The sequence below is a fragment of the Haliotis asinina genome, chromosome 4 (assembly GCF_037392515.1).
Source record: "Haliotis asinina isolate JCU_RB_2024 chromosome 4, JCU_Hal_asi_v2, whole genome shotgun sequence".
In the NCBI taxonomy this organism is placed as follows: Eukaryota; Metazoa; Mollusca; class Gastropoda; order Lepetellida; family Haliotidae; genus Haliotis; species Haliotis asinina.
In genome coordinates this window covers 32,880,445-32,896,012 of record NC_090283.1, presented here as the reverse complement: position 1 = coordinate 32,896,012, position 15,568 = coordinate 32,880,445, and the positions used below count along the sequence as shown (strand labels likewise).

The following is a 15,568-nucleotide window of genomic DNA, read 5'->3' as shown; positions in this document are numbered from 1 at the left end:
ACATTCATGTTTATGTGTGTAGCTTTTGCTTTACCGGTGTGAAGAAGGGTAAAGGATGACTTACCATGAAGCAGACTCTGAACACCTTTCCTTTAATGCCAGCTTACATACTCGTGTAAACGTTTATGATACAATACGTTTCTTTTCCTATACTGTATTTGACTAGTGAAAGGTATTTTTTCTTTGTCGGCCATAGTTGGAAATTCCGGGAAAAGGAAAGGGAAACTAGACACGTAGTGGTTGGCCATTTGTTGTCGTGGGCCGACTCAGACGTTCAAGGCTTCGTCAACAAGCAGTATTGCTGTCATGGGTGAATAAGTGTAGTCTGTCTGTCCCCGTGACTGCTTTCGGTGATATGAGTATATTTGTTAAAGGAAATCCAGGGTTATGAAATGAGGGTGAAAGTATGCGTGTATGTACGTGTGTTGAATAATCAACACATTATCTTCACGGCTAAAGATCGAGAGACCACATGATATGCTGTGCAAATGTAGTCAAGTCGAACATGATTCACGCACTATCTATCACTGAGTGGCGGAGATGTGTGTGCGTGGGTGTTTTTATTTGTATGTACGTGTGTCCTTATGCAGGAATGTGTGTGTGCATTGGTGTGTATGTATGTAGGTTTGTTTGTTTGTTTGCTTGATTGTTTGTTGGAGGACACTAGTAACTGTATGTGATTTAAATTAATAATGGCTATGGACATTGGAAGCTTCCATATTGGATTTCTAATTATGACGCACGGAAACAGAGAAACGTTCCGTTACATGGGGATTGAAATATGAGATGAGTGAGTGAGTGAGTTTAGTTTTGCGCAGCACTCAGGAATATGCCAGCTATATGACGGCGGTCTGTAAATAATCGAGTCTGGACCAGACAACAACATGAGCATCGATCTGCGCAATTGGGAACTGATGACATGTGTCAACCAAGTAAGCGAGCCTGACCACCCGATCCCGTTAGTCGCCTCTTACGACAGGCATAGTCGTCTTTTATGGCAAGCATGGGTTTCTGAAGGCCTATTCTACCCCGGGACTTTCACGGGTCAATATGAGATGAGGTGTCAATATTTGCACTATGATCAGAGTGAGTGAGTGAGTGAGTGAGTGAGTGAGTGAGTGAGTGAGTGAGTGAGTGAGTGAGTGAGTGAGTGAGTGAGTGAGTGAGTGAGTGAGTGAGTGAGTGAGTGAGTGAGTATTTGCTTTTTTGCCTGTATGTATTAACATGTTTCTTTCTGTGGAGACCCGTGAAGGTCCCGGGGTAGAATAGGCCTTCAGCAACCCATGCTTGCCATAAAAGGCGACTCAGTTTGTCGTAAGAGGCGACTAACGGGATCGGGTGGTCAGACTAGCTGACTTGGTTGACACATGTCATCGGTTCCCCATTGCGCAGATCGATGCTCATGTTGTTGATCACTGGATTGTCTGGTCCAGACTCGATTATTTACAGACCGTCGCCATATAGCTGGAATATTGCTAAGTGCGACGTAAAGCTAAACTCACTCACTCACTTTCTGTGGACAAGGGTCATCGGCGTGACCTTAACGATTAAGGCTACGCTGATATAGCAGTTCAGGAGTGAGTGAGTTAATATTTACCGTCACATCGGCAATATTGCAGCCATATCAAAGTCATAGTCAATAGGTGTATTGTACAAAAGGCCTCCGGCCCATATACAAGAGAGTATGTATATAACAAAAAGTTACGCACAGAGAGTATTACATTCTTTAAGCAATTCATTTCTTTTAACTAATGTATGTTTAATATATAGTGAAAGGTTTAACATTTGAGATTCGTTCTTAGCAGTTAAAACATATACGAAAGCATGCGATGGTGGCATCTTTATCAAATGATCTTTAATATATTTCTTTCGAAGGTCACTATAAAATGGAAAGACGAACACAAAGTGAATTTCATTCTCCATTTCTACATTGCATAAATGACAAATTCGTTTCGATTTTGCAATGGACACATTTTTCCATTATTTTCGACAAGGTCTAATAAACCAAGTCGATATTTAATAAAATGGTTATCGTGACGAGAACAATTCACTTATGACAAGAACAGTTCACTTAATACAATGAAAACATCTGGAGGAGTAAAACCTGTCGACAATGGACAGTAAAAATACTAGACTATCACAGAATTGAACATAAAACTAGCATGTAAAACTAAAATACTGTAATGAGAGAAGGCAATACACTATAAAAACAGGCTATAGATTGCCAACAACTGAAGGTAGATCACCATACTAGGGACCATGGGGACTTACAGTACTTTTGCTACCTGCATGGCGCCTAGCTGGAAGCGGGTCAGGATTACTTGGATGGCAAGTACAAAATCATCGTCGCCCAACAACATTTTACCCAATTCTTTATTGATCTAACCCCTAACGTGACCCAATGTGGATAACTTTTATGAAAACATTAGGAGAGACAGTGAATGTCGTTTTGTCTCAGGTAAAAATGAATGATGATCACGGTTTTGTGCCCCTGGCATGTAGTATTTTCAGAGTTAGCCCACTCACCTTGGTGTCGCAAGGGTCTATACATAGTTCAGTTCTGTATTTGGACAAGAACCATGCGAAGACCAGCTTACAATTGATGGCACATTTTAGCTGTCCCCATCATACACCTCATCATACTGTTCAGATCTGCATCAGGACACGTGTTATTTGATGTGCGCTAACCCAAAATGGCTTGTCCCCGGTAGTCGTCATGAGACACGTCAATAACACAATGTTTGTTGTAGCGAATAATCAACCTGAAATAGTCTGCCGATAAAGCAATGTTCCATATTATTTTGGATCGATAGATCCAAATTTTTACTGACGTGTTGTTTTGATCATATAGTCACATTCAATCAATAACTTTATTTACTAGTCTAACTTCTAGGTATTGCTTTCACATCAATGAATTTAAGCGTGAATACGTGCATCCTTCCTAAGATAAATATTATTATATACACTTGATAGTCACGTCATTTATGAAACGTAACTATTTCAAAAAGAACTCACATTATACAGTGATACTGATGATATTTATCACTGGGGGACATCTGATTTGTGTATACTATACGTACATGAATATATAGAGAGACCGTACTGCATCGCAATTGAAAATATATTTTCAAAATATACTTTCGAAAGACTATTATTATATATTATATTATATTAAAATACTATAACCGAATTTTTTCTCTCACTTTAACTTACTAACATTCTTCTGAGATTTAGCTTGCTAACACAATGCCGTTGTATAAAAGCATCTTCAACTAATCGTATTCTGTAAGACCCAGGTATAAATACGCATGTCCATGTCATGTCCACGTTATGTCCACGTCGTGTCCACGTCGTGACCATGGTGGTCTGGATGACCATATTCAATAAATGTTGGAAGGTTTTAGAATGTAGGATTTACATTCGAGTTAAAACGTAAGAATTACAAATATCACCTGAGACAAGCTTTGTTTAATATTTGGACGTCAGCCTGGGGTACTTATATATAATATTTTTACTTTATTATACAAGCATGAGCAGGGATACCACGCTAGTAATGTAATGGATCCATTGTCAATGAAGGAATTTGCGTGTTTTTAGGTTTTGTTATGAGCATGTTATATTGCCACACCGACACTGTAATGGAAAAGCCTGTTCATTCGGGAAACAGACTATACATATCCGGAAGTGGAGAGCTGTTTCATCCGGTATTAAGTAGAGCTATCTCTGACTTAACCAAATTCTTGTGTGTACTGGACTTTACAGGACTCCGCACATGGTGCTTGTATTAATGAGTTAGAACGGCCAGTAAATGATATATATCCCTGGCATACAATCAACTCCAATGGTTGTCATGATCCATGAATCTGCCATGAGAACACCTTCAAATCATCCATGTACATTTACGTCCTTCAAGCAACATTTTCAATCACACAGCCAAGTGTTATGTCAATGGTGAAAGAGCAATTGTGCAGCGTCATTAATGCACATTTTCAACCTATCGAAATCTTATAAATGACAAACCTATATACAGACATCATTAATCATTATGCAGTTATGTTACTATCATGGTAACCAATATCTTTAAACAACATTGTTGTTCCAAACATATAGCAAACATACTACAAAAACAATAATTTCTAAGGTCATAGACCCGTGAAAATCCGGCGTAGAATTGGTCTTCAGTAACCCATGCTTGTCGTAAGAGGCGACTAGCGAGATCGGGTGGTCAGGTTCGCTGACTTGGTTGACCCAATGCTCGTGCTATAGATCACTGTATTGACTGTCTCAGACTCTATTATTTACAGACCTCCGATATATAGCTGGGATATTGCTGAGTCAATCAGTCTGAGGGAAACAAAACACTGCCCGATTTACAATTCAAGGACAACGAAGTGACACAACACATGTCTGTATAGTAAAGGATCACATCATGAGCCTGACATACTCGACATCCACGCGTGTACAACTGTATACAAGTTGTTCTGTTCCTCAAATACATAAGGGAAAGCACATTCTTTGGTGGTAGGCGTAGCCTTGTGGTTAAACCGTTTGTTCGTCGCGATTAAATTCTTCACATTCCATGTGTCCACGTCGTGACATTGCTGGAATAGTGCTAAAAGCGGCGTAAAAATAAACTCATTCACTGGTCCAAGTCCATGTTGTTATATTCCTGATGGAAGAGTACAACCAACAGCACAGTTCACGGTCTGCGATCCATGCATTTCCGATCGATGAAAACATCTGCGCATGATTCCTCTTAGTCTGAAATTAAAAATATATCAAGCGTCCGGTGATACAGATTAGCGCAGATTGATCAGGCCTGGGTGTCATAGCTTTATAACTTTAAGAACAGAAAAGGAAGTTCAACCAAATTAACTCCATTATTAATCATAATCAGCATTATGAATCTTGAACAGCTTTCTACTTAAATACGCATGCACAGATGAGTATCTACCTTTACATGTCTTCTAATAAAGCTCTGTCACGAACGCACATATAACATTCGTGTTCCACCTCGCCGTCTTCAGCATAGTAAACGTGGTCATCACCTACAACAGGGTACATACAACCTTTTCATACCAGGAAGGTTTCGTTACAACAGGGTGCATACAACCTTTTCATACCAGGAAGTTTTCGCTACAACAGGGTACATACAACCTTTTCATACCAGGAAGTTTTCGCTACAACAGGGTACTTACAACCTTTTCATACCAGGAAGTTTTCGCTACAACAGGGTACATACAACCTTTCCATACCAGGAACATCACCATTTATCATTCAAGTTCAAAATACTTTACACTTTATTAATACAACTTCATTGAATTGAATTTTCCAGCTTCTAAAATGTCTATGACACTTGTTAGTAAGTCATAAATTTACAAATCACACTATCACAGGAAAGCATTCTGAAAGAGCAAGAAATTTGCAAGACTACTAAAGCATAAATTAGTTCATTAGAATGTGCATCAACTTGCATAAGCCTGAAAAAAAGCAATGCTCCCTAAGTACATTTACGGCAATGCATGCTTGCATTCCTTTTTTAAGTAATTACTGTCAACTGTCCTATACTCACAGACTTGGCACTTGAACCAATGTTTTTGTGCTGCTTTCAAGTGTCTCCAGACACACAGTTTTTCTTTCATGGTATTCTCATAAAACATGACACATTCGGGGTAATCATCGGAAACCCCCTGCTTCAGTTTTGTAACAAGCTGATATTCGTCTTCAGTAAATTGTTTCTTCGCCTTGATGACAGCCCTGACCTTTTGCAGCAGCACCATGGGTGGAGGTAGAAAACCGTCTTTAGTTTCGTGTGATAACAAGTCATGTAAAAACACACAAATGGTAATCCTGTGGAATTCGTTCCGAGCGTCTGAGATTTCCTGCTCAGTAAAGACATCCCGCTGGAGTTTAAGCCATTGCTCAAAACTCGTGATATCCTGCCAGATTTCTTCTTGATGGTCCACCTCCCCTTGTTCACGCATTCGTGCCTTCAGCTTTTCCAGTCCAATGAGAAAGGTCTTCTGGTTTTTAACGGCTACGAGGCGAGCTTCATCATCTCCAGCATTGGCTATCAATTTACATACATCATCGTGACATTCAAGACTATCTATGTCAGTGTGCATCACATTCTTTAGGGTTTTGAGTCTTCCTGTTGTCATCTCAGCCAGGAAAGCCTTTCCTATTTCTATTTGTTTGTGTGTCTGATTTAGTTGAACCCCATACCTGGCATTACGTCTTATAAGTGTGTAACACCATGGGCAGCTTGGAAGTTGGATCTGTTTGCTGGCTTTACATTTCTCCATTATTCTGTCCAAAGAGTGTACCTCGACGATGTGTCCACAGTTTTCAAGGAGAACAAACCTGGCTGTTGAAATGTCTTCTGAGTCAGTAAGAAAAGTTGACACATCATCTTTGTGGCATATTCTGCAGACGCGGGGGCAGGTTTCCCCACAAAGCCCGATACAGGTGTGTTTACACTCGAGTTTTCGTCGACAACGTTTGTCACAGCGATCTCTGTCGCAAATGTCTCCACACATTTGTGTGCATTTGAATTGTGCACAAGCCCATTTGCATGGGTTCTCACACGGCTGACATGGCTGGCCACAGGGATTCTGGCATTTTCCATGAGAGCAAGCCTTCTCACAGTCAAAAGTACAAGGTGGGCATTTAGAACAAGAGGCTTTGCATGCATGGCCGCAAATAAGAATCTTGTCACACTTCCGTTTGCAGGGCATATGAAGTCGTCCTTCGTTGCATTCATAACACAATGCTTCGCATGAATGCCCACAATGCAGTGTTGCTTCACATCGTTCAAGACAAGGTGCATGATCTTGTTCTGAACAGAGTACCTCTCCTGTGTGACCGCATGGCCAGGTTTTCGGGACAGTCTCATAGCAGATGTGTTCATACCCACAAAGATTTCCACATTTATGGCCACATTCTAATATTTCGTCACACGCATTGAGGCAGACATGCAACTCCGGATCCACGCTGCATGGTATCTGCTGTGTATGCTGACATTTAGGAATAGTTTTGACGACTGGGAACTCACAGGGAGGGCATTTCTCTGAGCAAGCAGCAGGGCATGGATGGCCAAGTTTGCAAATCTGCTTCTGACATTGTTGTTTGCAAGAAAACAACACATGATTTGGATCATATGCATGACATTTTAGAGTACAACTATGTCCACAGTCCAACATATAATGACACTGCTTCAAGCATCCACCCTCAGGGACCAGTTGAAACATTTTTGGATCTGTGACAACGACGCCCTCTGCTCTCGGATGGGTCTGGCAGTAGAGTTCCAAACCTGGTCCGAATTGATTTGAATCTTTAAGGTCTTGAGTGATATTTTTCCAAGTTTCACTGTGACGAGATAGTAGATCAAAATTCCCAATAACATACAGCCCTATCTTTGCCCTTGATAGTGCGACACATATTCTGTTGTCAGTCCTCAAAAACCCAATCTTTTCTTCCTGGTTGCTGCGTACCAAGGACAAAAGAATGATGTCATTTTCCTCTCCCTGGTAATTGTCAACAGCTGTTATCAGCAGACCTTCTTGTCTCTCTTCTCTCATCATTGACCTCAAATGTGATATCTGAGCGGAATATGTTGAGAGGACGGTTATTTGTCTGTGACTGTAACCCTGCTTCAGTAAATACTGGCATAGTTTTGTGATATACTTTGCTTCAAAGTCGTTCAGATGACTCATGAGTTCCTTGTTTTCTGACTCCTGGACAGAGTGGTTAATGAAGTAAATGTTTTCTGAAATTCCAAGAACATCCTTATAACCAAACACGGATTCATGATCCTTCAACTTGTCATAGATGTGTCGTAACACCTTCGAGATGGAGGGCCTCATTCTGTGCTGTAGTTCCAGACAATCACAATGTAAACCATTGTTGATCATCCGTTCAAATAGAGACAAATCTAAGTTATATCTCCTGGCTAGTTCATACACGTTTGGATTTGGCCTAAGTTGCTTGTGGTCACCGATCAGAATGAGGTGCTGACACCCTGGACTAAGGGATGTAATGATATGTCCTTCCAATACTTCAGCAGCTTCTTCCACAATCACAACAGGAGGTTGTATATCAGTCAACAGGTTCTGATACCTTGCTGCACCTGTTGTAGTTAGGCCAATCACCGAGGAATGTTCAAATACGTATTTGTCGACCAAAGCATTGGCTTCTTTGTATCTATCAGCAGCATTCTGGCACAATGTTCTCAGAGGCCCCATCAGGTGGTGCATCTTTTGGCAAAACTGGTCAACCCAGTACCTATACAATCGCCATCGGTCAGCTATGGTCAGAGCACTTGCATCATTTACGCTAGATGCTTCATGTTCTTCCATTTTTGCGTGGGACAAAATTTCCTTTCTCAAACGAGTTTTCAGGGTTTGTCTGCTGTCTTTTTTCATGGAAGTTTTGTGTTTCGTTTTCCATTCCTCATCTGTCAAGTCGCAATCAAGAAGACTAACAGCAAGACACCGATTCCTATACATGGACAAATTCCTTGTTTGTAATTGCAGGTATTCATCAATGTCATCAAGCTTCCTTTCCCTTTCTGTCTCATCCTCCTCTTCGTGTCCATCGACCTGTTTGCTGTTATCCACTTGTACGTTTCCCTTGGAGGTTGCTGTATCAGTTGGGCGCAATGAGACCTCCTTGCCTATTCCTTTAATCTCAAGCCATTCCAGAAGGGCAGAAAAACGGTCTTTCTTACCAAATATTTTGGTAATCTTCCTAAAATGCTGCTTCATAAAAGGCCTTAAATAGTCTTCATGAAGGACACCTTCCGTTGTGGCATCCACTTGTTGTCCATACTCCTCTATCTCCCTTTGGCATACAAGGAAGTCCTCTTTCAATTCCTGTCGTATTTCCAGAATTGTACTGATGTCTTCATCCAGGTGGGCTTTTTTCTTGAACAGCTCAGATCTTTTCTGGTTGAGGTTATGGTTTACCAATATTGCACTTTTTGAACGCCCACCAACTCTAAGAACCTCTGTTTTGAAAAATGTCAAAATTCCTTCCAAGAACTGATCGAGTGCATGATTGGTGTAGCAAACAACCAATAATGGCTTCGAGTTATCAGGGTTCCATGCATGTCTGTTTTGCATCAAAGCTTTGACGATCTTCAGTCCAACATATGTCTTGCCTGTTCCAGGAGGCCCTTGAATGATGGCAAGTTCCTTCGTAAGAGCTGTATGAAATGCCTTGAACTGGGATTCGTCCATTTCCAGATCGCTAGCAATGGGCCATTCTACTTCCTGGTGTACACATACAGACTTAAATGAAGCGCTGTTGCCGTCCCCTGACGTCATTGCAAGACCACTCATGTCATAACTGATAGCATCATCATTGGTCAAATACTTTGGAGGTGCCAGTGTTGCACGACATTCCACAAAGTACTCAGACATTGGAAGTTTGTTGCTCCCTATCTGCTGAATTCCGATCAGCACATGTCGATATGCAACAAACAGAGCTGGAGTTTCCACCATCGTAAACTTTGTTAGCGGGTCCAGTTTTACTTTAGACTCAAACTTGATATCTACTCTCCCATGCTGAAGTTTCTCCGGTTTTCTATCACTAATTATTGCAAACCGAACTGTCTGGAAGTTGTCAGTTGAGATGCATACCATTGATCCATACATGAGTCTCTTTGTATTACCCCAGTCAACATGTGAAAGTTTGCTCACGTCAAATTGTAACCTGTATACGATTCCATCTTCTGAGCAGAAGAAGCGCCTGACTAGTACATTCTGATACAGACGTATTGTTCGTCTGTCCTTCCTTGCCAATAGGTCTTGATACTCTGAAACACCTTCTCGTAAAGGCTGAATGAAGTCTTCCCTGAGGAGCCTGTACTGAACATCTAAATATTCATCAACGTCTGTGTATTTGCCGACTGCCTTGTTTTTCTTTAGGAGTGGTTTCATGGCGGGGTTTATGTCATCATTTGTGGGCATGAGCTTGATTTGTCGGAAATTGTCATCCTTATGCAAGAACGTATCTTCACACACTTTGAATCTTGCATCTTTCAATGACATCAAATCCATAAGAATCGCCTGTCGTGACTCTTCAGGAATTGTTGTCAACTGTTTAGCTGCAGCAATAAGAATCAGAGTGGGTATTGCTGTTGGATCAGTACCTGTGTCCAGCACCCTTTGTACCATCTCTTTTAATATGGTCACCATGTCTCTGAAAAAGTTTTGAATTGTCATTGGCCCAACTGTATGAACATTTTCTGCAACTCGTGCAGTTAAGGAGTGTATATGTTTTGCGACAAACCCTGTCATCTTTGTCAGGATTTGCAATCCAGTCTTTGGGACAACTTGACATTCACATCCTCTGGATATCAGAGACACAAGTAGAAGACAGTTTTCTATGTCAGATGCTTCATCATTCAAAAGATCGTCCAGATCTACATTCCTTGCCAGAGTCAAAGCTATTACAGGGGATGGCTGACATTGTAAAGTCATCAGGAGAGGCTCGGAAATCTTTCTCTCAGTAAGACCTTGATGGATCCAATTATAGTCTCGTTCAACCAGTTCATCTGAACTGTCCGTGTCATCAGGGTGGATAGTTGGAATGACTCGCCTTTGAAGCTTTCGTTGAGCTGGACGTTTAGGCAATGGCTTATTGTTTAAATCTCTAGAAATTGTATTTCCTTTATGGCCTTTTGTGTTCCGACTGGGATTCTTTGTTTTAAACCCCAGTATCTCAACAGGAGCTGGCACCATGTGGGTCTTATGTTTCCTACCCTTCTTTGGAGGTTTGTTATTTCTTTGGTCTTCTGGTAGTTTATTCTCAAGGGCGTGTGTCTCAGAAACAGTTGTTACCTCGACTGTTGGCATGCAATTTGCTTGGATGATGCTAGTATTACAGTCATACCTATTGCCTGCACATGGTCCTCCTTGCTGAAAGCCTGGATTATATGTGAGACCCTTCTTCACACTGCCTCGGTCATGCATGAAGGGATTTTCAACAGTTTGGATTGTACTAGTAAGATTATCGCACAAATTTGAACTCTGATTTTGCTTTTCCAATTTCTGTATCCATCCTGTCATCACCCTGTTGGAGTTATCAAGGTTTTCTAATTTGGGTGTTGCAGCGACATCTTCATGTTCATAAACAGGCTTCAACCACAAAGAATCTCTGATGGCTGTTTCGCGTCCTTGGGCTCCATAGGGGTTGCTCCCATACAGCTCATGGCGAGTTTCTGGATAAGCTGGTGGAAGGTTAAAGTCCAGAGTAAAATACTTTCTCTTTTTCTGTTTTGCTTTAATCAATGGTTTTGAGGTTGTGGTCTTCGCCCCAGTTCCTCGAATTTCCTGTGGAACTGTTGATAGGGGTGGTATATTGATATGAATAGGGCTTTGTTTTGCTGTGTCGTCACATTCATCTGAAAGCTGTTCATAACTGTCATTAGTTTCCCTCTGTTCCAAAACGCTTGCCACATCTTTCAAGCAGAGTTTCCCATGTGCAGGTTTAGGCTTTTCTTTCGTCTTTTCCACTTTACCTCTGGTCTTCTTTCCAGCCCTGGCTTCAGACATCAGTGGCGGGAACTCCTCCATACTGACCGTGTTGTGAAGTCTCTTGCCCTACATTAGTACCCCAGCAGCACGGTCATGACGCTCAACAATCTGAAAGATATCAACGCATTAAACAATACAAAACAATACATCGTCAAATACTTCAGTGGTTATATGACAGCAGGTCGTTTTGCCTTCTCGTTCATTGTCAACTTCACACATATCCCTCATGCTTATGATTAAAAAGGTTCAAATGATCCCACATCTATATTGTAGACACCTGAATACCTTCTGTTCGGCAGTTGATACTGTGGATTTGGTCTGTAAAATATCTTTGAACAAAACAAGGTATCGCTGCATAAAATTCAACCGATTTTGAGTGCAGGAGAACAGTGTGCTACACTGGAAATACTAACTACCTGAATCAGTTTCATGAAAATCCCTACCTGTAGATCTAATTGCCTACTCTGAATAAGTCATGTGCTTCGTTCTAGGACTGCTAAACGCAAACAGAGGACGCCTTTGTCAGCAATCGATCCGTTGATAACGTTGAGCCTATTTATAGTCTTTGGCTGTCTCCCAACTCGGTAATATCATGTTGATGTGTCCTGGAGTATACTGACTCTGTGCAGTGTGCACTGTGCATACAATAAAGCTGCACAATATAACTGATCATAATACCTGTTGTATGCAATGGTATTTTCCTCCTCGACGCCCAAGACCCGGGTTCGATTTCCCAATGTGTAAAGCCAAAGCCCAAGCTATGATATTGCTTGAATAGTACTAAAAGGCGGCGCCAAACTATTCTGAATCATTTTTCGGGCTTACTACAAGAGCAGATCAAGATTGTTTATTGTACATAAGACCTCTTGCCCGTGTGCATACTATTATGATGCCAGGCAAATTATGGACATTGCAAACTGTAGAAAACAGCGACATTGTGGAATTAGTTGACAGGAGAAATAAGACTCTTCCTTAACGACATCGAATGTGTAAAAACAGGGCCAACTTAACATGGTCAGATTCGCCTTTTGATGAGAGAATTCTTATAACTGATTCCCTTGTAGCGTGAACCTGATATTTCTGGGGAATGGACTCCTGTTTCCAATCGGCATACGCGTCGCACATATATAACAGATAATAGTCGTCCGCCATACAGACAGGGCAAAAGCTCAGATTTTGCTTGCTTGTAATATTTGTAAGCTATGTCTCAAGTTCGACCAGTGTCTTAAATGGTCTATATACATCAAATCCAGATCTAGGATATTCGTCCGATTCAAATTGGAGACTGGGGATTGGATGAATGCTACAAGAGTAAATGTCATACAGCTTTGTCAATACACGCTCATGGTCCTGTTAATAGATATGCGCCATCTGTCATTAGGAGTAAGTTTCGGAAAGTATATTGCAGTAGAGATTACAGGTGCTACTAGATAAAAGAAAATGAATATTTCCAAAAGATGATTTTATGAATAACAGTGCCTTCATGACTGTTTACCCGTGAAGGTCCCGGGTTAGATTAGGACTTCAGCAAACCCATGCTTGCCATAACAGGCGACTAAGTCTGTCGTAAGAGGCGACTAAGGGGATCGGGTGGTCAGACTCGCTGACTTGGTTGACGCATGTCATCGGTTCCCAATTGCGCAGATCGATGCTCATGTTGTTGATCTCTGGATTGTCTTGTCCAGACTCGATTATTTACAGACCTCCGCCATATAGCTGGAATATTGCTGAGTGCGGCGTAAAACTAAACTCACTCACTCACTCATGACTGTTATTACAGTCACTCACAATTAATTTGTGTTAAGTACAGATTGCGATTTACAACATCATGAACAGTTTGGGAAATGAACGTCACCAGATTCAATCTACCTATATATAGTGACAAGCGCCTTCGTGACCAGCATATCGAGTAGATTAATCAGGTAACATTGTATCATATAGGTTTTTCTAGCCTTAGGGCACCGAAGCACTGTCACGTTTTTTCATGGACAGTATGTCACCCGGTATATAATTATGACGTCATACGTAAGACGGTTCGTATGTGACTCAAACTGATGCACACAAATACTGTAATTCTCACGAATGTTCACAGTGTTGATCAGGTATGTAATACTCACGAATGTTCACAGTGTTGATCAGGTATGTAATTCTCACGAATGTTCACAGTGTTGATCAGGTATGCAATACTCACGAATGTTCACAGTGTTGATCAGGTATGCAATACTCACGAATGTTCACAGTGTTGATCAGGTATGCAATACTCACGAATGTTCACAGTGTTGATCGGGTATGCAATACTCACGAATGTTCACAGTGTTGATCGGGTATGCAATACTCACGAATGTTCACAGTGTTGATCAGGTATGTAATACTCACGAGTGTTCACAGTGTTGATCAGGTATGTAAATATAGTTCTGGCAGCGAGGTCTTTGTGACCCCGGACATGTTGGGATAACGTGAGTAACACTGGCCTCACATTCCTCGAACCACTTCACAGATTACATATCACTACTGTGACTGGTCTAGTTTCACATTCATTTCCAAGTAGTCCTACTTTCACATTTGATGCAATGAAACGCTCGTCGTATGATATCGCCAGCAGGGTGTGACTAGGAAGTAGCTGTAATTAATGAGGTTTGAGTATACATGTGTGTATGTATGTATGTATGTATGTATGGAGTCACACAAGAACACGCCTAGGTACACGCATGCAAATACGCATGCATGCACACACACTAATACATACATATGCGCATGCACTCACACACGCACTCACACACACTAATACATACATATACGCACGCATGCACACACTCACAGACGCACTCACACACACAGAACCATGCATGCGTACGTACGTACGTATACATACGTGCGTGCGTGCGTGCATGCATGCATGCATGCATACATGCATACATATATACATACATACACGTACATACATACATACAATAGATAACTGTGACAAAAGGTCAGTTACATTTAACAACGAGTGGTCGAGAGCTTTCCACGGTATTACGCCTAGATTTCAAACAAAGAGACTTGTGTTATCATCTATGCGTGCTGACGAACCGGTTAATGTGATTCAAGACGCAAACTGAGACTACGCTAAGGAACGTGGAGTGCATGTGACCAGTGTAAGACTACTGAAACTCTAGGAGGGTCCGACACCAACTTACACTTTAAGAGTGAACGTAGACAGCATTGATGCAAAACTGATAACACAAAATGAGAGAGTGCATACCTTACTCAGGACTAAGTCAGGACAAAGCAGTGCATAAAAAGTATTCACCATATTCTCATACACTACATCATCATGCTTTGCATTTCCACATGGAATATTCCACGAAACATTCTGGCTATAACAGAATACTGGTGGTGAACGGAAAACACTAAGTGTTACTGTGAACAAATGAAAGGCCATTAAGATTGCGCTGTAACCGTTAAGTCCTCACAAAACAGCATGAGAAGTGAAGGAGTGGCAATACTAGTGAAGAAAGCATTAAGTCAGAATTTGTGTGTACATGACACCGTAAGTGACAGATTGTGTGCTGAAAGAATACAACGTGAACACTGCGTTGATCTGTCTATTGTTTGCGCACATCTGCGCTCTTCAAAAAAAAAGAGTTGCGATGTGTATGAAGATATCGTGTAAAATGCATGTTCGACACTGTGCATGAGCTCTCTAACACTAGTGTAACACTATTGTGTGGAGATGTGAATGCGGATATTTACAACGAACCTCATTGTTGTTCAAAAAGTATTTATCAGATCGCGCTATGATTCCAACACAACAGGATATGAACAATATACCACCGACATAACGAAACATATCCAAGACCAAGAGGTCAACTGTACGTCTTCATTCCAGGGTCAATACACTCATCGCTGCTAGAGACTGTCACTGATGATACCATTCCATGTAATGTATCCGATCATGTTCAAGTGACTGTGACGTTAACGATTTATTCTTTTCTCACTGGAACAATATCACGGAAGTGTAGTTCCCTAAAGTGGAGTAAGGCTAA

The 15,568-nt window shown here is 41.2% G+C and overlaps 1 protein-coding gene across 1 annotated transcript; it reads right to left on the bottom strand.

The window, feature by feature from the left end:
• Positions 1-1,838: 1,838 nt before the first annotated feature.
• LOC137281496 (NFX1-type zinc finger-containing protein 1-like) lies at positions 1,839-14,044 on the bottom strand. The gene is made up of 4 exons (XM_067812755.1): positions 13,917-14,044; positions 5,573-11,648; positions 4,955-5,048; positions 1,839-4,761 (listed from the first exon to the last, which is right to left on the bottom strand). The coding sequence occupies exons 2-3, from the start codon at positions 11,577-11,579 to the stop codon at positions 4,957-4,959; spliced, it is 6,099 nt and encodes a 2,032-aa protein (XP_067668856.1). The 5' UTR covers positions 11,580-11,648; positions 13,917-14,044; the 3' UTR covers positions 1,839-4,761; positions 4,955-4,956.
• Positions 14,045-15,568: the final 1,524 nt, after the last annotated feature.

Excerpts from the sequence above, each read along its gene's own strand:
- LOC137281496 (XM_067812755.1), bottom strand. The coding sequence starts at position 11,579 with ATGGAGGAGTTCCCGCCACTGATGTCTGAAGCCAGGGCTGGAAAGAAG. Across the intron at positions 5,049-5,572 it reads TTGGTTCAAGTGCCAAGTCT|GTGATGACCACGTTTACTAT; the intron begins GTGAGTATAGGA and ends ACCCTGTTGTAG.